Source organism: Rhinolophus sinicus, chromosome 18, assembly GCF_057876585.1.
Source record: "Rhinolophus sinicus isolate RSI-liver-muscle chromosome 18, RSI-T2T, whole genome shotgun sequence".
Lineage (NCBI taxonomy): Eukaryota > Metazoa > Chordata > Mammalia > Chiroptera > Rhinolophidae > Rhinolophus > Rhinolophus sinicus.
In genome coordinates, this window is record NC_142518.1 from 40220799 (window position 1) to 40246673 (window position 25875).

The 25875-nt window shown below is 44.7% G+C and overlaps 1 protein-coding gene across 31 annotated transcripts in view; it reads right to left on the reverse strand.

The window, feature by feature from the left end:
- The window catches only part of LOC148754611 (P antigen family member 3-like), a 113959-nt gene that overhangs the window by 46712 nt on the left and 41372 nt on the right, over positions 1 to 25875 (reverse strand). For 17 of the 31 annotated variants that reach the window (XR_016020062.1, XR_016020056.1, XR_016020054.1 and 14 more), the window contains 4 exons: positions 23018 to 25225; positions 21347 to 21460; positions 18216 to 19524; positions 15845 to 16020 (listed from right to left, as the gene is read on the reverse strand). The exons of 6 other annotated variants lie outside the window; for them this stretch is intronic. Coding sequence is in view for 3 of the 25 variants with exons in the window: in XM_088795247.1 (XP_088651373.1) it covers positions 17971 to 18341; positions 19399 to 19524; positions 21347 to 21460; positions 23018 to 23126; positions 23545 to 23636; positions 25107 to 25116 (822 nt within the window). In the remaining 22 variants the exon portion in view is untranslated. Of the gene's footprint in view, positions 1 to 15844; positions 19525 to 21346; positions 21461 to 23017; positions 25226 to 25875 lie in introns of those variants that run through there. 8 more of the 31 variants (XR_016020067.1, XR_016020068.1, XM_088795249.1 and 5 more) reach the window with 7 other exon arrangements.

Below are 25875 nucleotides of genomic sequence, written 5' to 3' on the forward strand. Positions count from 1 at the left end.
CAAAAAGAAAGCAAGAAAAACCACAAATATGTGGACATTAAACGATATACTTTTAAAGAACGACTGGGTCAAAGAAGAAATAAGAGGAGCGCTCAAAAGATACATAGAAACAAATGAGAATGAAAACACATCCTAAGAAAATTTTGGGGATGCAGCGAAAGCAGTTTTAAGAAGGAAAATTATAGCATTACAGTCCTATCTCAAGAAACAAGAAAAATCCCAGATAAATAACCTCACGTTACACCTTAAAGAACTAGAAAAAGAAGAACAAATGAAACCCAAGGTCAGCAGAAGGAAGCAAATAATAAAAATCAGAGCAAAACTAAATGAAACACAGAACAAACAGACAATAGAAAAACATAATGAGACACAGCTAGTTCTTTGAAAACATTAATAAAATTGACAAACCCTTGGCTAGACTCGCTAAGATAAAAAGAGAAAAGACACGAATAAACAAAATCAGAAATGAAAGGGAGGACGTTACCACGGTGCCTCAGAAATACAAAGGATCATCCAAGAATACGATGAAGGAATATATGCCACCAAATTCAATTACCTAGAAGAAATGGACAAGTTCTTAGAAACATATAGCCTTCCAAGGCTGAACCATGAAGAACTGGAAAATCTAAACAGACTGACCACCAGTAACGAAATTGAATCAGTCATCCAAAACCTTCCCAAAAGCAAAAGTCCGGGACCAGATGGCTTCACTAGTGAATTCTACCAAACCTTCAAAGAGGATCTAATACCTGTCCTGCTCAAACTCTTCCAAAGAATTGAAGAAGAGACAATACTCCCTAACTCATTTTATGAGGCTAACATTACCCTGATACCAAAACCTGGTAAGGATAACACGAAAAAAGAAAACTACAAGCCAATATCTCCGATGAATTCAGATGCAAAAACCCTAAACAAAATTCTAGCAAATCGAATGCAACAATGCATCAAGAAGATTGTTCATGATGACCAAGTGGGTTTCATCCCAGGGGCACAGGGATGGGTTGACACATGCAAATCCACCAATGTGATCCATCACATAAAATAAAGCACAAAAATAATATGATGCAGACAAAGCATGTGACAACACAGAACATCCATTTATGATTAAAACACTTAATAAAGAAGTATAGAATGAAAATTCCTTAAACATAATAAAAGCCATATATGACAAGCCGTCAACTAATTCCATAATTAACGGTGAAAAACTGAAGCCGTTTGCTCTGCGTTCAGAACACGATAGAGCTGTCCCCTGTCACCTCTGCTTTTCAACATAGTAATGGAAGTCCTGAACAGAGCAATCAGGCAAGAGAAAGAAATTAAAGGCATCCAAATTGGGAATGAAGATGGTAAACGGTCACTCTTTGCAGATGACACGATGCCATATATAGAAAACCTCAAAGAATGCATCAAAAAGCTATTGGAAACAATAAACAAATACAGTAGCGTTGCCGGCTACAAAATCAACGTACAGAAGTCCACTGCATTCCTATATACTAACGATGAAATCTTAGAAAAAGAAATAAAAAAACCAATTCCTTCTGCAGTTGCAACCAAATAATACAATACTGAGCAACCGACTGAACCAAAGATGTGAAAGACCTGTATGTTCAAAACTATCAGACATTTTAAAAGAAGTTGAAGACACAAAGAAATGGAAAGACATTCCATGTTCATGGATTGGAAGAATCAACATACTTAAAATGGCCGTATTACCCAAAGCAATACACAGATAATCAAGACAGCATTGTATTGGCAGGAAAACAGACACACACAACATGGAATAGAATTGAGAACCCAGAAATAAAACCACATAAATATGGACATAATTTTTGACACAGAAGCAAAAAACATACAATGGAGGAAAGACAGCCTCTTCAATAAATGGTGCTGGGAGAATTGGATAGCCACGTGCAAAAGAATGAAACTGGACTGCTATCTGTCACCATGTACCAAAATTAATTCAAAATGGATCAAAGACTTCAGCATGAGACCTGAAACAATAAACTGCAAAGAAGATCACATAGGTACTAAACTTATGGACCTTGGGTTCAAAGAGCATTTTATGAATTTGACTCCAAAGGCAATGGAAGTAAAAGCTAAAATAAACGAATGGGACTATATGAAACTTAAAAGCTTCTGCACAGCAAAAGAAACCATTGACAAAATAAAGAAGCCACCAACTGAATGGGAGAAGATTTTTGCAAACAACGCCTCCGATAAGGGGCTAGTATCCAGAATATACAAGGAACTCCTGCAACTCAACAACAAAAAACAAACAACCCAATAGAAAAACGGGCACAGGACCTGAAGAGACATTTCTCCAAAGAGGACATACAAATGGCAAACAGACACCTGAAAAAATGCTCAACATCACTAATCATCAGAGAAATGCAAATAAAAACCACAATGAGATATCACCTCACCCTAGTCAGAATGGCTATCATCAACAAGACAAATAGTAACAAGTGTTGGAGAGGCTGTGGAGAAAAAGGAAACCTCATACACTGTTGGTGGGAATGCAGATTGGTGCAGCCGCTATGGAAGGCAGTGTGGAAACGCCTCAAAACATTACGAATAGAATTACCGTATGACCCAGCAATCCCTCACCTGGGTATCTACCCAAAAAGTCTGAAAACATTTATCCATAAAGAGAAGCAAGCTTCAATGTGCATTGCAGCTTTGTTTACTGTGGCTAGGACATGGAAACAATCAAAGTGTCCTCTGATAGATGAATGGATAAAGAAGTTGTGGTATATACATATACACAATGGAATACTATTCGGCGGTAAGAAAAGATGAAATAGGACCATTTCCAACAACATGCATGGATCTTGAGATTATAATCCTAACTGAAATAAGATAGAAAAAATAGAGAACCATTTGATTTCACTGCTATGTGGTATATACAACTGAAAACAACAAAAGAACAAGACAAACAGATGAAGGAACAAACACAGACATAGACAATAGTTTACGGGTTACCAGGGGGTAAGCGGGGAGGGCGCGCTAGGAGAGGGTAAATGGGGTCTAATATATGGTGATGGACAGAGAAGTGACTCTGGGTGGTGAACACACAATGTGAGATAGAGATAATGTATTACAGGATTGTACACCTGAAATCTATGTAAGTTTAACAATTGTCACCCCAATAAACTTTAATTGAAAAAAAAAAACTTACAGATGACCCATATCAATAATATCTGAAAGCCGAAAAAAAGTTGTCCCCAGTCTTTCAAGTGGGAGCCCCTTCAAGGTATGTGTTGAATCCTTCTGACATGTCCCCATCATTCCTTGAACTCTGGCTCATTATTCACACCACAAATTCAGCAGGATTCCTGTATCCTTTCCCGCCCCACCCCCCAGTCCAGGCACCAGTCTTTTAGTGGAGAATGGTATTTAGAAACCAGGACCTGGGGCCTCCATGTGATTACTGCTATTGGATTGCGGGGGTGCCCAAAACTGTTGGAATATACGCATGTACCCACTCAAGCACACACATGTAAACATGCACATCTGTATCTATCTCCTAATCTACACGTGTACATGTATTGAAAACCATGAGTTCACAAGGAGGCCTCCAATTCCAGCATAACATCTCAGAGTTTGTTCTAGTTTTCTTTGTTTCCACATGAGCACCTCCCCTTTCTAAAGTGAGAGTCGTGGTTCCCGTTATCCGTGCATATTTACTGACTTGGTGACACCCAACGTATACGAGGTCGGACAATTAAAAGTTCCTGAACGTTTGCAATGATGTTCATAAACGTTTCTTGATATCAGAGGGATTATTCATTATGAATATGTACCAACTGCACAAAGAGTTAACCAAGTCTACTATTTGGAAGTGCTGAAAAGTCTGCATGAACTTTTCACCAAAAATTCATGGCTCTCGACAATGCACCAGCTCACACGGTACTGACTGTGAGAGAGTTTTCAGCCAGTAAACAAGTAACTGTATTGGAACACCCTCCCTCCTCACGGGATCTGGCCACCAATGACTTCTTTCTTTATCTGAAGATAAACGAAATACTGAAAGGACGACATTTTGATGACATTCAGGACATGAAGGGTAATATGAAGACAGCTCTGTTGGCCTTTCCAGAAAAAGAGTTCCAAAATTCCTTTGAAGGCTGCACTAGGCACTGGCGTCAGTGCATAGCTTTCTTACGGGAGTACTGTGAAGGTGACCGTAGTGATAATCAGCGATGACGTACGTAGCACTTTTTCTAGGATGATTTCGCGAACTTAACTGTCCCACATAGTATATGGCATCCTTTCCACAAGGATGGGCAAGGTCCCTGCCCATAACCTACCTCTGCAACCTACTCAGCATTGAATCCCGGAGCCAATTAGCCTTCTCCCACCCAACCCCCAGGGACATTGTCCTACTCGCCTGGGGCTCTGTCACCCACTGCACCAAGTCCTTGGGTGTGGATGCCCTCCTCAGACTGCCTGCACTCTGACTCCCCAAGTTGGGATGCCCCTAGAAGAATACACTCGCCTTGCCCTGCAGCACCTCATGTGACAGCTTTAGGACTGAACTGCTCTGGCACAAAAGAGAAGGGAAGTGAAAGAAGGGTCAAGGCAGAGGAAACGGTGAACATACCAAATACAATCACTTAATTAAGGCGAATCGGGCCAAATCCAGGTAACACTATGAAGCCCGAGTGATTAAGCTCACTGTTCTGCAGCCTCCCCTTCCTCCCTCTCTCCTCTGACCGAGTTCCTGTTTCATTCCTACGGTCCTGTCTTCCATCAAGAGGAGAAATATTATCGTGGTCAAGATGCCTGGATTGTCATTTATACCAGCTGGATGGCCGACATTCACTGTGGATGGTGTCCGCCCTGCAGCTCTTGACACTCAAACCCTGTTTCCCACGAAGGAGTCAAAGATTTCACCCCTCTTTTACTTTGTTCAAATGTGAGGGGGAGAACAGCCTCAGCCACTACTCGCAGCCTAAGGTCTGTCGTCTAGAAAAAGAGGTTGACCTCACCTGCCTCACAAGTGGGAAGACAGACACAGAGCGCAACACCGGACACCTTTCACGAGCGCTGTGAGCCAAACCCAGTGATGAGGGCTTTCCAAGCACCCCAGGATCCCCTGACTCCCAGGAACACACCAAGTGGATTTCCGCCTCAGCACTGTTGCACGTGCTGTTCCTTCTGCCTGGCATGCTGTTCCCTCAGGTAATGTACGGCCTGCTCCCTCACTGCCTCCAGGGCTCTGCTCACTCATCACCTTTTCAGGGAGACCTTCTCTGACCACCCTCAGTACGTTAACACCATCTCCCCTCATAGCCTTGCCCGTGACCCGTTATTTTCTGTCTCCATAGCAGTTGCCACGCTCAGATATGTTATACAGGTACTGAGCAACTCTATGAAATCACACATTCTACCAATGTTGTTCTGTGTTGTACCCCATCTCCTAGAACGCTGCTCAGGTACACACTGTAGCAGGTACTCAGAAATTTCTTGTGGAAGACTGACTGGGAGTCAGGCTCATTACACACATTGCTAAGATGTACACTGCCTTCCAATATGGGAATTGGCCCCATTTTATTGATTATGATGCACATCAAGTCTCCAGGACACAAGTGACTTGCCCAAGGACACACAACCAAGACGTGGAGCTCCAGGCTTTGGAATCACAACTGACAGCTTCCAAATCCCTCAGGTCTTACAGAGAGACCTCACACCCAAGAAGGCAAGAGATCTCACCAGACACACAAACCCCAAACAGCTCACATACCCAGAGACACCAAACACAGCTCACTGAACAAAACCTAAAACAGATTCCAAACGTCTCGGCACAGAGAGGTCACCACTTGTGTCACAGACTCCCAAACACAGCACAGACCATACACACTGTGACAGCCCCCACCCCGACAGACCAAGGTCCTCGTCCCAGGAAACAAATTAAAACTGCTGATACCTCACACCCTGCAGATAGGCTCCCAAAGCACCCAGGCAGGGCCACTGAATCCAACGGCTCCGAAAGCAGAAAGACAGAAGTTCAGTTAACTCCGAAACACCCCATAACCTTAAGATAAAGTCCGCATACAAATCAGAGAGCCTACACCCTGGACACAGACCCCAAACAGCTCACCTACTTCCTAGCTTAACAGAAAGCCTCCCCCGAACCCACTCAGATCAGAGCCATCACAGCTCCGGACCCAGAATCACAAAGTGCTCGGAGCCCTCATTCCCTGGGGTGCGGTCACACACACACGGAGATCTCCACCCAGGACACAAACGCCGAGAACCACAGAAAGTGCACACCCAGGTACATGTGTACAGGCCCACGAGCCGCAGAGACCTTTAGTCCGTGGCCACAGAATCCACTCACAGAAAACCTCCCATTCCCGCACAATCCCTCAAAAGGCTCAGAGGGATCCCATGTACCCGAACAGCACCTGTGATGTGGCACCTCGCGATACACATCCCCAAAAGCCTGACACTGCTTCACTCCCCACGCAGGGACACCGAAGAGCCCACACACCTCTCCCAGGACCTTAATTGCGTGCGTCTGAGACTCCCTCCGACGCCGTGTCAATCGCGCCGGACTAGGCTGGTGACTGAAACAGGGCTAACCTACGCTAAGGAGCTCACGTGAAGACAGCGCCGTCACCCGCGAATGCAGCGTCGGACACTGACTCCACGCCAGCGACTGCGCGGAACTCGCCACTGCCAGGGGCGGCATTGTCAGCCCCGTCCGGACACTCAGGCGGTGAGGAGTCCAACTCGGAGAAACTTCTACGCTCTGAAGACACACGCGCGCGCGCGCGCGAACACGCGGGCACACACACGCCTCACCCTCAGCTCCAGCTTGCAGTCAGGCGACATCCCACACAGATGGCCAATGGGACCGGGGCTGCCAGACAGGGAGGCCAAGATGACAGGTCCAGCCGGAGCCATCCTGCGCCCACCGAGGGCTTCTGGGAGGGTTTATTCCGTCAATCTCGCCGTGACCAATCACGGCACAGCACGGACCTGGGAGCAGTTCCTTTATCCTCCCCCCCCACCCCCCGCTATCTCTCCAGCCGGCGTCTTCCAGCTGGGTGCGACCACGTTGCAAGGGACGGGTGCATTTCGGGAATTGACAGTGAGGGTCAGAACCTCACACCCCGAGTCCACTCGGTTTCCAGCGGGTCGGGAGAATTGAGACCTCCGAGTTCTAGTGGGCCCGGCCGCTGTATACACACACCCTCACTGTTGTCACACACACAATGGAGTTTTCCGAAACGCCCTCCCCAGTGGTACCTCCCGGAATACAGAGGCGCCCCTCCAGACCCGTGTGGTTTGTGCCAGGCAGCAACTGTTCCCTCGCGGGCGCCCCTTGGCGGTGGGAACCTGAACTGCCTCCTCCATACATTTGCACCGGGACCATTGTAGGCTGGTCCCCAAAGGGTGGGAAGGCAAAGTCAGCATGAAAACCCCAGTTCGCTGCACTCTTGCATTCTTGGAAGTGTCTTTGTGACCTGAAATGTACCTCCCTGCAGTGGCCGCTATGATGCCAGGGAGCCTTACAAGCTTTTCTCTGTGCTGAGCACGGTGCTGGCTTCTGTCTCCTGGGTAACGCAGAATAGATCTAGTGGGGCAACCCCACCACAGTCCCCCAAGGGCAGGAGGGCTAGACCTCCAGGCTGGGGTCAGAAGGCCTGGTATGGGACAGGCTGGGGTCTTTCACTGTCAGCAATAGGTGAGAGGGATGGCGGGTCATTTGGTTTTGTTAGGGAAGGGGCCATCTCCCAGGGGCCAACGGACAGGTTAGGTTAGACACAGACCAGGTGCTTCGTCACAATCCTGTCACGCTTGGACATGTTACCTAGCGGACTCCTCGGCTTGTCTAACTATGCCTCTTGCCACAGCTTTGCAACTGTTAATTTATTGCCTCATTCATTTGGTAAAGAAAGAAGAGTTTAAGGGTTAATAAAGCAAGGAAATTACTTACCGGAGGAAAAAGAGTTGCAGCCCTGGAAACACACAACCACTTAGCAACCCACACTGCTCTCTGGAGACACAAAGAAACACAGTGCTTATAAAGGCAAAAAGCACAAAGTGTAATTCTCTCCTGCAAATGAAGGACTGCTGACTAATTTAGCAGGGGTTGGTTCGTTCCAATAAGCAAAGGAGGAACTCAGAACTGCAAGGAGGAGGTAAAGTTTATGTGTTGTTGTCCACACAGCAGTTGTTGTTCCCGGATAGTGATGACTGAGCCTGGGGCTGAGTTGACGCTCAGGTTCGCAACTTCAGAGCAGCTCTGAGACCGAGGCTCCAGGTGTGCATTGGCCCCGCTTCCCCCAAAGCCTCCGGCTCTATTTTATGTGTCTCTCTTCACATTGTTTATTCCAACTCTTTTTTTCCCCATGATCACATTTTGTGCTGCAAATTATGTGTCAGGCATTATAATGGGAGGTAGGAATGCAGCGTACGAAAAGGGAATATAAAACATGCTACTTTCAGGGAGCTTACATTGTAGTGGGATCATGTAGCTGAAACATCTCTGTAATTTGTCAGCTGTTGGTAATGGCTCTGATTAAAATTGAATGTGAATAAAGAAGTTAAAGGGGTGAATATTGCCAGAGAGGGTGGTCCGGGGAAAATTTCCCATGTAGGTGACATTTGAGCTGGAAGGCAAGGAGATGGATATCTGGGAGAAAAGCCTCCCAGATACCGGTAAGACCATTGGAAAAGTGTGGGAGTGGAACTCAGGCTACAGTGTATGAGGAACCGTGTGGCTGGCACAGCATGACCTACGGAGAGACAGGTCATCTGTTCAGGGAGGTAATGGGCAACACATCACATAGTGTTTTCTGGGCTGTTGAGGGGTTGGGGTGGAAGTTGACTTACTCTCAGCGACCCAAGGGAGGCTTCTTAGCACAGAAGACTCACGATTCTGTCAGAGGTCGGAGGTCAAGTTCGGATAATGGAAGGGGAGGAGCTCCCGGTTTGCCCCAAGGAAAAAGCCTTCACCAGCCTCTCGGCAACTGACCGTGCCTTCCCTGGACAATCCTGTGCACTCAGGTGGACCCTTGAGACTGGTCTCCACTGAGATACACACGAAAGAATGATATCCTTAGGAGAGGAGGAGCAAGGGCCCTCTTGGTGTAGGTGAGGTCACGCCCAGGCCGGGGTATGAGAGGGACCAGAAAGACGGTGCCACTGAACCCCAAAGCACACCTACTACCTAAGGCCCCTCTACTAAGAGCAGAGGATATAGCAGCCCTATGTAATACATAGAACGAAACACAGGGAGGCATCTAATGTTGGGAGATAAGAAACATGTTCCACATGAAAAAAAAAAAAAAAAGAACAAAGTTCCAGAAAAAGTACTAAATGAAATGGAGATAAGCAATCTATCAGATGCAGATTTCCAAACACCGGTTATAAGGATGCTCAATGATCTCAGAGAAAACTCCAACAGAGATACAGGAAGCATGAAAATGGACAGGAAAACCATGAAAAAGAACGAGTGAGAAATTAAGGAAACAATGACGAAAGTGAAGACTGTTTTACACGGAATCATCAGTAGATTAGACGAAGCCGAGGATCCAACCAGCGATCTGGAAGATAAGGTAGTAGAAAACACCCAACCAGAGCAGCAAGAATAAACGGAATCCAAAAAATTGAGCAGAGTTTAAGGAGCCTTTGGGGTAATATCAAGCGTACCAACATTTGAATTATAGGGGTACCAGAAGACGAACAGAGAAACAAGGAATTGAAAACCTGTTCGAAGAAAGAATGACAGAAAACTTCCCTAACCTGGTGAAGGAGATAGACAAGTCCAGAAAGCACAGAGAGTCCCAAACAAGATGAACCCAAAGAGGCCAGCAACAAGACACATCATAATGAAAATGACAAAGATTAAAGACAAACAGAGAATCCTAAAAGCAGCAAGAGAAAAGGAGTTAGTTACCTACAATGGAGCCCCCATAAGACTGGCAGCTGATTCTCAACAGAAATTATACAGGCAAGAAGGGATGGGCAGGAAATATTCCACGGGATGAAAAGAAAGGACCTACAACCAAGATTACTCTACCCAGCAAAGTTATCATTTAAAATTGAAGGGTAGATAAGGAGCTTCCCAGACACGAAAAAGCTGAAGGAGTTCATCACCACCAAACCAGTATTTTAAGGAATCTTAGAGGGACTTCTTGAAGTTGAGAAGGGGGTTAAGGATGGGTGAAAGAGGGAGGGATTAAGAAGTCCAAATTGGGGCCGGCCTGGTGGCTCAGGCGGTTGGAGTTACATGCTCCTAACTCTTAAGGCTGCCGGTTCGATTCCCACATGGGCCAGTGGGCTCTAAACCACAAGGTTGCCAGTTCTATTCCTCGAGTCCCACAAGGGATGGTGAGCTCCGCCCCCTGTAACTAAGATTGAAGACGGTATCTTGAGCTGAGCTGCCTCCCAGATATCTCAGTTGGTTGGAGCATGGGCTCTCAACCATAAGGTTGCCAGTTCACTTCCTCGACTCCCGCAAGGGATGGTGGGCAGCGCCCCCTGCAACTAAGATTGGACTCAGCACCTTGACCTGACCTGCCGCTGAGCTCCCAGATGGCTCTGTTGGTTGGAGTGCGTCCTCTCAACCACAAAGGTTGCCAGTTCGATTCCCGCAAGGGATGGTGGGAGGTGCCCCCAGCAACTAGAAAACGGCAACTGGACCTGGAGCTGAGCTGTGTCCTCCACAACTAAGACTGAAAAGACAACAACTTGAAGCTGAATGGCACCCTCCACAACTAAGATTGAAAGGACAACAACTTGAAGCTGAACGGCACCCTCCATAACTAAAATTGAAAAGGACAACTTGACTTGGAAAAAAAAAGGCCTGGAGTATACACTGTTCCCCAATAAAGTCCTGTTCCCCTTCCCCAATTAAAAAAACAAACAAAAAAAAGAAAACTATACGCCGATATCCCTAATGAACATACACGCAAAAATATTCAACAAAATATTAACAAACTGAATTCAGCAATTAAAAAAAGTGCTTATCAAACTGCTCTAAAAGTAGTCTATAAAAAAAAGAAAGCTAACTTTAAAAAAAAAAAAGTCCAAATTGATTGTTTCCCAGTAGTTATGGGAATGTAGGGTATAGCATAAGGAATACAGTCAGTAATAGTGTAATTACTAGTTATGGTGCCAGACGGGTACTAGATCTATCAGGGTGTAGATGGGAAACGGATCGGGGGTGAAAAAGGTGAAGGTATTGAGAAATATGAATTGGCTGTTAATACATATGGGGAATATAATCAACAATGTTGTAAATCATGGAAGGTGCCAGATGGGCCCTGGACTTTTCAGGGGAATCACATCATAGACTGTGTACATGCCTGACCAATGCGTAATACAGCGGAAGCTGAGGTAAAAAATATTAGCTGTAACTGTCACTAAACATATAGGTATATATAGTCACAGGATGTGGAGTACAACATAGGGAAATAGTCGGTGGCATTATAACAGCTATACAACATGTCACAGGGGTAGTAGCTTGGGGCACAGGAGTTACCACTTTGTGAGGGGTGTAAATGTCAACTATTGTGTTGCTTCGCATGCTGCAACTAATAAAAAAAAACTTTAACAACAAGAAAAAAGGATCTATGATACCCTCAGAAGAAGGAGGAGGAAGGGCCTTCATGGCGTACATGAGGTCACACCCAGGCCGGTGTGTGAGAGGGACACAGAGACTGGGACAGCGGAGTCAGGGAGAAAGAGAGGGCATTCGAGACACAGAAACAGATCATTTCTGTCATGACACTGTCCCCACTGAATTAGTCCCCACCTGTGGGCCCACAGCCCTACTACTGGATGATGTGCCCATCTTTCCGGGGCAAGGACGCCCCTCCCCAGGGACAGTGACTAGGGAATGACTCAGCTGCCCGTGGCCTGTGTGTAAGTCACGCTGTCTTGACAATCATCGCACCCTCTGCCCATGAGGAAAAGGACATGGTGTAGTTATGGGGAGCACCGTGCTGTAAACAGGGTCTCCCACACCTCCTCAAGCCCTTGACTGCCCTCCTGCTGAGCTCCGTGCCAGAGCGATGATGTAAAGGAGGGGAGGGACCTGCACATTAGCAGTGCACCTTGTGGACGTGCATGAGTCTGAGGCATTTCCCCTCCTGCGTGGCGTGTGTCCTCTGTACCTTCCAGCACCACCTCCACAGGGAATGTGAGGACTCTATTCTGTATACCGAGTGGCAAGTCTGCTGGCCGAGCAAGAGACAGAGGGTCAGACTTCTGACAGTGGGTCAGTCGCGGGATCCTTGTGACCCTGAGCAAACCTCGCCCGTTCCCCTTCCTTGGCACCCCCACCTGGCCTGGGCTGTGCCGAGCCTTCCCCTGCCTCCTCCAAGGAGCCCCAGTTACCTCCACTTCCTCCCGCCTCAGGAGCTGAGACCGTCCTTCCACACTGGGCCCAGGCGCCTGCTCTGCAGAGGGTGACCTCCTCTTAAGTATTTGGGCCAATTTCCTGAGTTACTCTGTGTCCATAGGTTTGTCTCAGTGCCCTGAGCAAAGGTGGGGGTGATGTCAGCTGTTACTGCTCTTATCAGTATGGTCACCATGGGCTCCTCGAGCTGCACATGACCGAGGACTGCCCTCCCTGAGGAGGGGGACCCTGACCATTCATCTGTGTGGCACCAGGGCAGGGATGGGAGAAACCACAGCAAAGGTGAAATCACACACCTAGCGAGAGCACTGAGTAAGCAAGGTCCTTCCTGCTTTGCTCTCACAGACATCCCGGGATGCAGATCCATGAGCAGCTTAGAGACCAACCCTCTGGACTCAGAAAGACTCCTCCACAGAGTTCAGAGACCTCACACTGTGGGACAGAGACCTGCCAACGGTTCCGAGACCTTCACCCGAGACCCAGTCACACGTGAGGACATAGACACCCGCAGCTCAGGGAATTGCTACCCTAGCACACAGCTCCCCTTCACTCAGAGGCCTCACACGCCTCCCCGGAGAGCCTTCGGGCTGCACCCTGGGACACAGAGTCACAAATCTTCAGCACAGGGCTGCCGTGTGGCCAGTGACACTGAGTTTCTGTGTAGCCGAGCCCCTTGTGTTATTGATGCCCCTTGTATTTTTGGCAGTGAGAATGAAATAATTTAATTGTTAATTAGTATATAGATATTGGCTTTCACTAAATGTTTGAACTGCTTCAGGTGTCACATAGCTGATTATCAAAGGTCACGAATGTATGTTCGTGTACTACATTAACGGGAGCATGATTTCATAAATTGTAGGAATGTCTAAGTACTGTGCTGTAACCTGAAACTAACGCAAAATAATAATGAACATAAACTGAATCTGAAAAAGAACTTCCCGCTGTCGTAGCCGCCCATTCTATGAGAGTTTGTTATGGCAGCCCCAGCTGACTAATAATACAAAACGGTACATCTGTAGACACTGATGTTGAAAGAGATCCAAACTATATAATAAAGACAAAAGTTAAGGAACAGTAGGCACACCATAACCCTACAGATGCAAAAAGAAGTGATGAGAAATTGTTGGTTGAAACAAAAAAGAACAAATGTTAGTCATGTTCTGAAGGACAACATGTGAAGCCACTTCCTGGAGAAATGTCTGAAATACACTTTGCTTGAGATTCTCAAAACTCTACCCAGTTAACCACACAGCAATGATAGCCTATTCGAGGCGGTACTCACGTGTCTGGTTTCTGCTTTTTGCTTGAAACGTAACATCACTGACGCACAAGGATGAGACAGTCCGCAGAATCCTGATTCTTCCACCCAGCGACCCCGTGTTGTCCTAATGTCATTTTGTGTTGCTGATGTACTGTGTGTTTGCAATCGGGAGGAGACAACTTCTGGGTCTGGAGCAGGAATTATGCATTTGCTTTGATGTGAGAAAGAATATCGCCAAGGTAGCTGTTACCAGCTGCTGATGCCCAGGAGTCTGATATGAAAAAGTGTCATCTTACCCTCATCACTAAACTATGAACATTGGAGCACACGTGTCTTTATGGATAAATGTTTCAGCTTTATAGGGTAAGGGGGATCAAATATATGGTGATGGAAGGAGAACTGACTCTGGGTGGTGAACACACAGTGGGATTTATAGATGAGGTAATATAGAATTGTGCACCTGAAATCGATGTAATTTTACTAACAATTGTCACCCCGATAAATTTAAAAAAGAAAAAAAGTGTCGTCTGTGATTGAAAAAACTCAGACATCTCCCTCACGTCTCCTGAGCTGTCCCTCTTCTACTCCCTAGCTGCATAAACACTGCCCCGATTTGCGTTTTGTGAGAAGGATTTGAGAACTCTTGCTGTCCAGACCTTTCGTTTGGCCAAATCGAATAACCCATTCTCTATGGCCAAGCAGTGCTGGCTCACTGTTCTGGCTTTAGCTACGCAACTGGAACACGAACAGGGATTTGGGGAGACGATTCTGCAACATCTATTCCTTCCATCTTGCAGGGGAGAGGCCAGGGGAATTGAAGGCCCTGCTGTCTGCAGTCACCATCCTGTCCTTATGAGGGAGGGAGGTTCACGCCAGGGATGGAAAGGGCCTCGGGAGCTGAGGGATTCAGAGAATGACCTGTCATGTCTGAGTCTTGGAATAACTGTATTATGACCAATCCTGCTCGCCTCTGGTCAAGGTGAGTTAGGCTTCCTTCCCTATGGGGGCTAGTGTGAACGCCACATCCACAGGAGGTGGCCCATAAACCCTGCCATCCCTGCTGAGCCCCGCCAACCAGCCACGGTGCCTGTGGCTGACAGCTCTGACACCGGGCATTGGGGTCCATCCCTTTCCCCAGGAAGAGCCACAGCTGCCCTCAGCAGATGGACTGTCCCGAGTGAGCCTGGATCTCTAGACTTCCTTGTCCCCAGAACAAATCTACTGTTCCCTCGTCAGCTCCTATTTAATCAAATCTATAGAAAATGAGCATGGATGAAATGGGACCAGAGGGGCCCCCGGCGATGCCTGAGAAAGGTGTCACCCCAGGCTGGAACTGGGGGCCAGAGCACCTGAACAGTGTCATCTCAGCTTTTATCAAATTGTGGGGTGAGCAAGTATAAATTTTGTGTACATTCTGGCTTACTTTCTTCTGAGGATGAAGTGATGTCATAAATGTGTGGAACCTAGCTCAGGGAAGCGGCCGGCACATAGCACACACCCTGCAAATGTGAGTTATTGTGATTCATGGGATTAGTATAGAACTCAATAAATGGATGTATTGTCGTTAACGGGACACAGCTGACGGATCGGGCAGGCCAGTCCCCACCATGTCACACAGATAGAAATTATCCAGGCCACTTAACAGAGACATGACGTCTAACGTAGTGTGTGTGGGAGACTAATATCATCACAGACACAGGAGCCGGTCGCGTTCAGAGCCACAGCGTCACTAGAGGTGTCTTGCGGGGAAGACGGCACCTCACCAAGGCTGAAGTGACGGGGACCTGGAGCTTCCCTGTCACTCACCTATAAGTGGGGTCCAGTTCTACAAAGAGACATGGAATCCAGAAACTGCTACACAGGGGAAAGCTGGCGCTACCTTCCTCCCAACCTTGCACAGGGTTCCCTTCCAGAGACCAAAAGAGTCTGTACAGACCAATGCACCTGAGGAATCTAGTGTAACCTGATACCAAAGTGCATGACCTAAAAGCACGTGCTAATGTCACTCAGGAGGTCATACATGAACGTCCTAAACATATGACACTAAGGGGTAGGTTATTGATACAAATAATATATCACGACCCAATTTACCCCCGTAAGAAGGCAACCGTTATTTAAACACAGGAACTTTCCTGTGTAATTCAGGACATTAACAGATTGTTGGAAGAGCACATCCCTCAATTATCTCAATAAATGCACACGCGTTTGATGAAAAGTCAACATTTATTGGAGCTATGTATTGTTAGCAAACCAGGACTGGAGTGGAACTTCCTCTACTTCACAGTAAATTGGTGAAAGGATGAAACGCTGCATTTCTTGGCAAAGAGAAGAGAAAGATGGCCCACTATTACCGCTTCTATTCACACTGTACTGGCTGGCTCTGTCCAATGTGGTAAAGTGAGAAAAGGGAAAAAAAGACAACATGTTTCAAACAGCACAGAACTCTGCTCGTACTCACAAATGATATGACTGTGCATGTTGAAACTCCAAAAGGATCTAGATATAACCTTTCAGAATTAATAAGCAGATTTAGCAAGGTTGCTGGAGAAATACCAATGTGCAGATATATCTGTACATACAACTTCAATCAGAACATAAAATTTCAAAAATCAATTCAATTTTCAATAGTATCAAACACTGGGACATGCACTTAACAAAAGATTGGTAATGCTCGTCGGGGAAAGCAAAAAACCTTTACTGAGGCAATTTTCACAGTCAGATATCCCACGTGGTAGTCTTCATCTCATCTTCCTTAATCCTGTGCTTGCCCTTCCCCCACACGATCAACATGACAGGTGGGAACACAACTTAGCAGAGTGTGACTGAGACTACATTGAAGGTGTACAAAGGACATTACAGCTCTGGTTTCGTAAAAAAGACTTCAATATCCTTTACCACTACTTTTTAGCACACGCCTCTTTCTATTGGTACAAGGAAATGAAATCAATGTTTCTGTACAGAACACATGACACAAAATGAAAACGTTAAATGGAAGTTTTAAACAGAAAGCAAAAATTGCGTATCCTTTTACTAAATATCCAAGCAACACCGCATAAATCCTAAGAGATGAAAGACATTTACAAGAATGCATCAATTAACTGCTTTGACCTGAAATAATTTTCTGAGCATAACATACTTAAAACAGTAACGTCACATCGTTTACTGCTTAACTGAAGTAAATAGAACGTCCAGTACCACATTTGTGTTTTCTCTCTGTTGCAGGAATGGAAAAACGTTTCTTTGGGCCATTTTAGCCAGCGTGTGATTGCTTAAGTGGGGTACTAATGTGTCCCCATTTTGACCTGTAGTCCAAGCGTAATAATAAATAATGTCTTTTCCACACTTGAAAGTGGTTCAGTTTATATAATAAATTATACGGTCACACTAGTTTTAAGTGATTACCATCATTTCTGACACCAAAATGTGAAGAACATATATGCCAAGGATGTATGTCATGGCAAAAAAAAGAAAAAAAAGCAAGAGGAAGAGAAGAATGAAGAGAGGGAGCGATAAGGAAAGAGAATGAGAGCAGGAGTAAGATATCTAGAAGATAAATTTTCTTCCAAAAGAAGTGCTCTCTAAATTTTTATTCAGGAAAAAATACTGAATATGATTGTATATATTTAAAGTATAAAACATGGTGATTTGATGTATCTATACATTGTGGAATGATTACCAAGATAAACGGAAGTAATTAACACATCCAACACCTCACATAGTTATTTATGTTTTGTGATGAGAATGCTTAACCATCTATTCTCATCAATTTTCAAGCATACGCTACCACGTTCTTAACTAAATAAAGTAAGACCTTTTGAGGGACAATTCTGATGAATTTCCAAACACTCCCATGATGTCTGTGATGTTCAGATATCCGAGTATTACTGGGGTATGTTAAATAATATATATTTTCCTAGAAGATCAACCATTCCATTCATACTTTGAAAATATTACTTTAGAGGTCAAGAATGTATTCACTTTCAATTATATAAAACAATCAATATCTGTTAGTGTCTCAATCATATTCCCTAACCCGTGTACTTGGATTTCTTCCACATTCTTCAAGATCATGTAACTCATGGACAGTCTTTGCAAAAGTTTTTCAGTGTCCTTAGGTTCGATGCTTAATTTCTTCACAAATATTTTTCAGAAGAACCATCTTTTTGATTTACTAGTGAAATTATGTTTCCTTTTCCTAAGGATTTACACTTTTATTACGTATGTCATTGCCTATCCCTTTGGTTTATTGTGTTGTGGTATTTTTTTCTGAACTTTGATATTGGATGCTCAAGCAATTTGGTAGCTATCTAATAACACGTACATTAATAGGCTATGTTATGCCTATGAATACATTTTCGCCATGTCTAACAGGCTCCTGGAAGTAGTCTGAAAACTCTCTTAATGTAAGTAGTCTAATGAAACACTTCAGCAAATGTACAGTAAAGAGGTTTAGAAGACTAATGCGAGGCAAGTTCTTCCCAAAACATAAAATGCTGCCTTGAAATTCAAAAGCTCTCGAATTCATGGTCAGTGATGTGGTAAACGCATAAATAGGAGTCTTATTGCGTAACATACCTGCTTCCGGCATGTGAACGGTTTCTAGCTTAGACACAAGCTCCTGCGTGAGATCAGGACCATCTCCGCCCTCACGGTCAGTCTTTGGCTGAGCCAGTTCCCGGAGGTCATCTTCCGGATCAGGCCCTAAGTTGATTGCTCAGAAATTATTAAAGTGATAGTCTTTGAACTTGAAATGGAAACAATTGCTTTTCGAAGGCACAAACATATGCATGACACATTTGATATGGTTAGAGGTGATAATATCATAGTTTGCATACTTTTATTACCAACAATAGCTATCACAGCCTAACAAAGGTGACAGTGAGCTTGCTTAGCGGAACTATCTTACTCTCATCGGCCGGGACATCCGTCAGTGCCTGCATTCTCTCAACATCCCCAGACAGATAAACTAGGAAGTAGAAAATTCTTGCCATTTTATAATTCAGGCATCTAGGGCTCTATTGCGGAAAAAATTTTAAATGCAATTGCTGTCTAAGAGCCAGAAGAATTCACAATTTGAGAGAATCCAAAAACAAGTACTCACTTCTCCCATAAGGGACGACAACAAAAAAGTTCAAGTCGAGTATTTCCTGATCATCTTAGTTGCAATGAAATCTCGAAATTTGACTCAAGATGATACATTGTTATGAATCAGTAATGAAAAACAGAATATCTTTCTATTTTTGTGGTGAATACAAGTGAACTAGAGAACACAAAAACCAGCACTGAAAATGATATTTATATACCTGATTGGCATTGATGATTTATGTAAGACTAAAGAATCGTTCAGTAGTTAAGGGATTCTCCCAGAATCACACAATTATATTAAAGCGGGTGCTGGTTCGAAATTCACTACTTCAGCATATTTCATACAAACTGATAATTATTTCAAATCCATGATGCATTTGGCAAAGGCAGAAATTATAGAGGCTTGTAAAAAAATATTAGCTGTTGGTTAAAGTACAAATGCACAAAAGTAAGAAAAGGTTTTCAGATTTTATAATTCGATACAGCTTGATTCAACCCGTTTCTGCAGCTGATAGACTATGGGTCCGGCAGTGTGGCCTTTGGGGCCTGAACTACCCCTCAAAAATCTTCTAGGTGAGCTCTATTAATGCTAGAGTATGTTATCTCTATGTTCGTATCCGTGCGCTTGTGGAAAACAGCAACCCCGAAAACTGTATTCCTATGAGTAACATACCTGCTTCTGGCATATAAATGGACTCTGGTTTTGGCAAAATGTCCTCCATGACGTCAGGACCATCACTGCCCTCATCCCCCGTGTTCAGCTGAGCCAGGTCCTGGAGATCAGTTTCCGGGTCAGGCCCTTATAAGAAAACGTTTCACGGATTTCCGGTGAAGACGGTCTTTAGGTAAATACTGTGCTTGCGTCCTCTCATGACCACATCAAAATAACAACTAAGCTATAGAACAACCATCATTGAGAATCTCCTGAAATCTAGATAAACCAAAGTCCAACAACGAAGGACATACAGAAGAAGCCACCTCGAGACTGGCTTCATCTTCAGCTTCTGTCCTCCAGGGGTAGAACCAGAGAAAGCCCAGTGGAATTAATCCGGAGCTCCAATGCAGCTCTCCAGTCTGCATCGGTCACCGGTCCCAGGCAAGTGATGCCCACGTGACATGCAATAATCTCACCGAGTCAAAGCAAACTTGGGGCCTTCACTGTCCTTTGAGACGTGAAAACGTACATTCCTACCTTTTATGGGAACATTCTCAGCAGAGGAAAGTTTAGGAAGGGCATTTGTGAGCAGTGAACCTGACAGCCCAGGTCGATGCTTTACTGATGACATGACATTCCCTGGAGTTTAAAGATTCCCGAGTTGACAGTGTTTACTCCTAGGGACGGTCCTACTTTCCTGGTATTCGTATATTATGTAACATTTGTATTTATTGTTTTCCACTATGGTAATGTAGGGAAAATTGGCAAGCGTATTATAAACAACAGGTAGAAATTGTGATGTGCCATTTTTTACATAAAGATATGTTATTCATATTTTCATGTTACCTTTACTTAATAACAACTCTATGTGGCACACTAAAAATACCCTAATGTGACTGTGAAAATGGCAGTGGGGTTGTCTTTCGTTAATTATGAATATTTTTATTGTTAATGGAATATGAGAACTCAGTAATGCAACACGTCTGTAAGAAGTCACAAAGGGACAAAGACTGCATGTATCAGACCCTGTTAGAGGCAAGTCATACCATTCCCTTGCTCTTTCGCTTTGCAATTCACACGATGGGAAAAAGATGTAAGGGAATTTAGGACACTCTGTACAGCATTCTTTATGATGATAAACAAGATGGAGATTCTTTCCATAATCCTTTTGGTTAATACTATCTCTGTGCATTTATTTCTTTTAGCAATGGAATGATTCCTTTTAGGAATCATTGTTAAATCTGCGGGTTGTAGAAACCGGCACATCACAAATACATAATCGTGATATTTAAGAAACGTTGCTAGTTTCAACAGTAAGCATACTTAATTGGTTACTCAGAAATTATTAAGGCTGTAGTCTTTGAACCTTAAATGTTAACAACTGATTGCTGGGTGCACGAACTTACACTATGACACGTTTGATATGCTTAGAGGTGATAATATCATAGTGCGCACATTTTAATTCCCGACAGTAAGTCACTTAGACTGACAGTGGTGACAGTGAGCGTGCTTAGCACAGGGATCTTACACTATTTATAGTAGAGTAAAGGTGTTTTTGAAGTTATGAGACTCTCCCAGAGAAACACACATTATTTTAGAACTGGTACTGCAACCTATTTCAGTGCCTCAGCATATTTCATACAACCTAATATTGATGACAAAAGCATTCACGTGTTTCTTAAACGCAGGAATTATGAAAGAATCTGAAAATTATCTGCTGTTAGTTATGGCACATATACTCAAAGGTAACAATGTGTTTTTTATTTTATAATTTAATATAGCTTTGACATCATTTGTTTCTATCTCTGACAGTCTGTAGGTCAGGCAGTCAGGCCCTTGCGACAGAACTCTATTATAAGTTATCTTTACATATGACTCTATTCACGTTACAGCATGGTACCTCTACAGTATCGGAGATGGGATTGTGAAGAAAACACACAAATTGCATTCTTAATGGATAACGTACCTGCTGCTGGCATTTGAAAGGGCTGTGTATTTGGTGAACTCTCCCCTTTGACTTTGCCCTCACGCCCAGTCTTAGCGAGAGCCAGTTCCTGGAGATCTGCTTCTGGGTCAGGATCTTAAGAGGAAAAAACAGTTATCGTTTTGACCATTATCCATGGCAAAAAATTAAGTGAATTAAAATCTTCATTCCTTCAGCTGATAGCAATAAAAGCCTGTATTTTCTGGGAGAACAAGTGTGATGGAAATGTGTACTGCAAATCTTTGTTTTCCTGTAGTATGACACCTTATTTTAAGTGACAGTCTGAAGATAAAGCACAGGCATCTCCATTTCCCTTATATCGCCATCTTGTACTAAGAACAGAGAGCGTCAGCTCTGCCCAGGAAGTCTGAGGGCTACACCATCGATGATCTGTGATTACAATGAAATGAAATTTACCGCAGGTGTCACTGAGTGCATTTGGGGGCCTATAACAACTCTTATGGTAGTGACATCAACCCCTTACTGCAATAAGCCAAAACTTACTATATCAAAATAACTACTTATATTTACGTGCAGGGCCCTCATTTCGATAAATGAGTCCCATTCAGAAAAGGAGCGAAAATAAAAACAAATTATTAGTGATAAACAACAAAATATCTGTCTTACAGTGAGCTTAAGGAAAGTAGATTGGAAAGAAATGAATGGACTATAGTGTCAGTCATACTGCGGAAACCTCTTAACAGAGAATCGGTACAATAATCCGTGGCCTGAGTCATGTAAATAACTTACTACAAGTGTTTGATGAAAATACTATAGAGTTACCAGAGATAATTTCTGTTTCATAATAATTTTAAGGTATTTTTCATTTCCTAATGTTAAAAGTATTTAAACTCCTTTTTACATCACTTTTAAAAAGTCACACACCTATCATTACCGATGTGCCAGTATTCTGAATTGTCCAGCTTTTACCAAACTTATCATAACAAAAATATGGATCAGGGCATACAGCGGCCACCATTCCCTGAAGACATCTCAGGAGTCTCTTTGCTGCTCCATTGAACTGCATCTATTTTCATGCCAGCAGTGAGCTACGTCACCATACAGGCACATCTGACAATCAATGTAGCATTTGATACAAAACCATTCACTACTTCATATACCAACACAGATGGTAGGAGCACACAAACCTTGGAATGAATTATGAATTCTGTGTCAGTGAGTCAAGTGCTTACGTCCTCAGTTTTCTCATCATTAAAGGAAGCTACCTTCCTGATGCTAATAGGTTTCACTTCATGTGTTATAGTATATGCTGACGGGGCACTCTGCACACGCTCATAAAAGTTGGTTACACTTTTGATGCAATGACTGAGAAGCCATTCAACCAAGTTCTAAGAAGAACAAATTACCGTGTGGACGAATGTACATTTTCGTAGTGAAAATTACAGTTTCCTCTGATTTAGAAGGACTGTCTTTTCAAGCACACAAAATAAATCTGGCAGAAAACGACAAAAGTCATTATAGTGAAGGAGTGCAAGAAGCTGGAAGCTACACTATGTTCACATTTTCAGCCCATGTGCACGGAATGTTTGAGATGCCTTTGAATGGTTTCTATCCACAGTTCCGGTATGTCACAGTACAGGAGGCACATCGACACCCCTGCCCCCACAGGCATTCCTCGCCCTTTCCCCTCACCTTGAACCTCAGGTGCTCTTTCATCTTCATTGTCTTGACCAGGTGTAATCTCCTGACTCTGACTTGGTGCCTCCCCTTGTGGAGGTTGTTCATCACTGGGTAGCAGGCCCTAGGGGTGTGTGCATGTGAGCAAAGGAAAGGATTCATGTTAATACATGCCAACGATGCAAACATACAGAATAATCATAAATAACCCTCAATACATTTAAAAACGTGATTCTATATTCTCATTCTTGATGAACTGACTCTTCCCCAACTGTGGCCACTCCCAGAGGAGCTCCTCACAAAGACCTGAGAAGCGATTTCACTCTCCGCTGGGCTGGATGGGCACAGTCTGTTGGGAACAAGCATGAGAAAGAAGGCATCGGCTGCATTTCCACTCAATGCCAGCATGGAATCCTCCTGGATCGATGTTCCCTTCCTCTTAACCACACGGAAACGTTTTTCACTGCATCTAGAGTCGTTCAAGAGGACTTTCAGGAAATACATGTCTGGTAAGAGAAAACACGGAACAGTAAAGCACTCACAAGCACAGGTCCGACTGGCTCCGAAGACTCTTCATCTCGCAGTACTACTTCCCATACGGATCTGGATCTCACATGCTTGCTCATACTTCCCACTGAAAGTACAATCAGGTGACTTGAAAAGTTTACTTAAGACGTTAGCTGTACCATTTCCCTGGCTATGTTCTCGTTTAATTTGTTTTTACATTTCAAAGTACGTCTCAGGGTCAGTGTAGGTGCACATGCTTTCCGCTCACACCAAACACAAGGGCTGGTAAATGCGTCTATTTGATGGACAAGCTGGCAGTATAATCGCCGTAAGCACAGGACAAAACACCGGCTTTGGTTCCAGAACCGGATTCCCCATCGTGAAGACCTTGAGGAAAATACCGCTAGACCCTTGATCCTCCAGCGACTACTGCTATGGGCCACTCCCACCGACGAAGCCATTTTCCCGCTTCAAGAAAGCTTTGCTGGAACAGGTAGAAAGGCTCAAGTCTTTCCCTGCTGCCTGTGCGGTTTTCTGACCACAAGGCACAGGCGACGGGCTGCCACACGGCCCGACGGGCCCGCTGCTCCCGGGGCACTCCGCTTGGTACGCGCCACCTCTCGGGGACCCAGTGGCAGTCCTACCGCGACCCCATTTCTAGGCCCTGCCTTGCAGCCCGCCCGGCCCCCAGCCCAGGGCCCCACGGAGGACTCCGGAGTCGGTGCTCCCGGGGCCGCTCCAGGGGCCGCCAGCCCCCAGACACGGAAACAACGCCCCGAGACTGCCCGTCGTCATCTGACACCTGCCCTCCACGGCCCACCGTCCACTATCCGCCCTTGGCCCGCTCCCACCATGACGACAGGGGCCACGGCGGCCACGACGCGTGCGACGGGAGAGACGAGGACCTCGAGGACCTCCCTCCTCGGAGCCACAGAGAGCAGCCCCGTCTCCACGGAAGCCCGCGGCTGTGCCCCCACTCACTCACCCTTCCGCACCTGGGCGGCCTGAGCTATGGACCTACCCGTTCAGTCTCAAGTGGCCAGAGAGAATCTAGAGGGAATGAACACGACCGCCTCCGGCCCAGCTCTGCTCACACAACGCGGCCGACAACGCGCTTGCGCAGCAACTGCCACCTGCTGCAGGGCGCATGCGCACCAATGCGCACCAATGAGCATGCGCACGGACTTGGGTCCTGCTTTGCAGGCTGAGGTTTCCCCTGCCGGGCCCGCGGAGCCTCGAAAGCCCCGGGCCTTCCGTAGTCGAAGAGAGGAGCTTGATCCGTCTTGTTTCTTCCCCCTGCTAGCTTTCTAATACTTCCAGAAACGTTGTGGACACACTGCCCCAGGTCACCCCTCGTGGACGATGCATGTCAAATATATGGCCCTGGCAGAAACGGATACTAAGGATTTTAATGCACTTTTTTACACACACTGCGATTCATCAGTTCCTTCTGTGCAGCTGGATCATGTGTCATGCAAACAAGGCATTTACACACTGACATACACTCATTAGGTTCTCTCGTCTTTTGCTTTCTTTTCTGCTCAACTTATCGCACATTTAAATCCCTGGACTGATAACTGGTTTCTCGGGAACATACCTGTGGTCATTCAGTCAGTGTGTGGTTCACAAATACCCTTTGATAACGGTCCTAGGATCCAGTCTCAGTCCAGTGTCACGTGGTGTACAGCAGTGGTGATTCTGCTTCTCACGTACTTCCTACAAACCAGCAGAACAACTTGATAAGCGAGATGACGTTATTACCTAACTGTCAGGTAGCGCAATACCTGGGCAGAACCTCAACGGAGTCTCAGAGGGGGCAGGGCAAAAGACATTTTATATATGTATATATATGTGTATATATGTATATACATATGTAGACATATACACACACACACATATATATGCATATATTTTAATTTACTTATTTTTTTAAATTAAAGTTCATTGGGGTGACAATTGTTAGCAAAGATACATAGATTTCAGGTGAACAATTCTGTAATACATCTTCTATATATCACATTGTGTGTTCACCATCCAGAGCCAGTTCGCTTTCCATCACCATATATTTCATTCTTTTTACCCTCATCTATCAGACCCCTCTTCTCTTATCTCTGCTAACCACTAAACTATTATCTGTGACTATGAGTTTCTGCTTCTTTATTTGCCTTGTTCTTTCGTTGTTTTCAGTTTTATATACCACATATCAGTGAAATCATACAGTTCTCTACTTTTTATGTCAGACTTATTTCGCTTAGCATTATACTCTCAAGATCCATCCATGTAGTCACAAATGGTCCTATTTCATCTTTTCTTATGGCAGAATACTATTCCATTGTGTATATCTACCACACCTTCTTCATCCATTC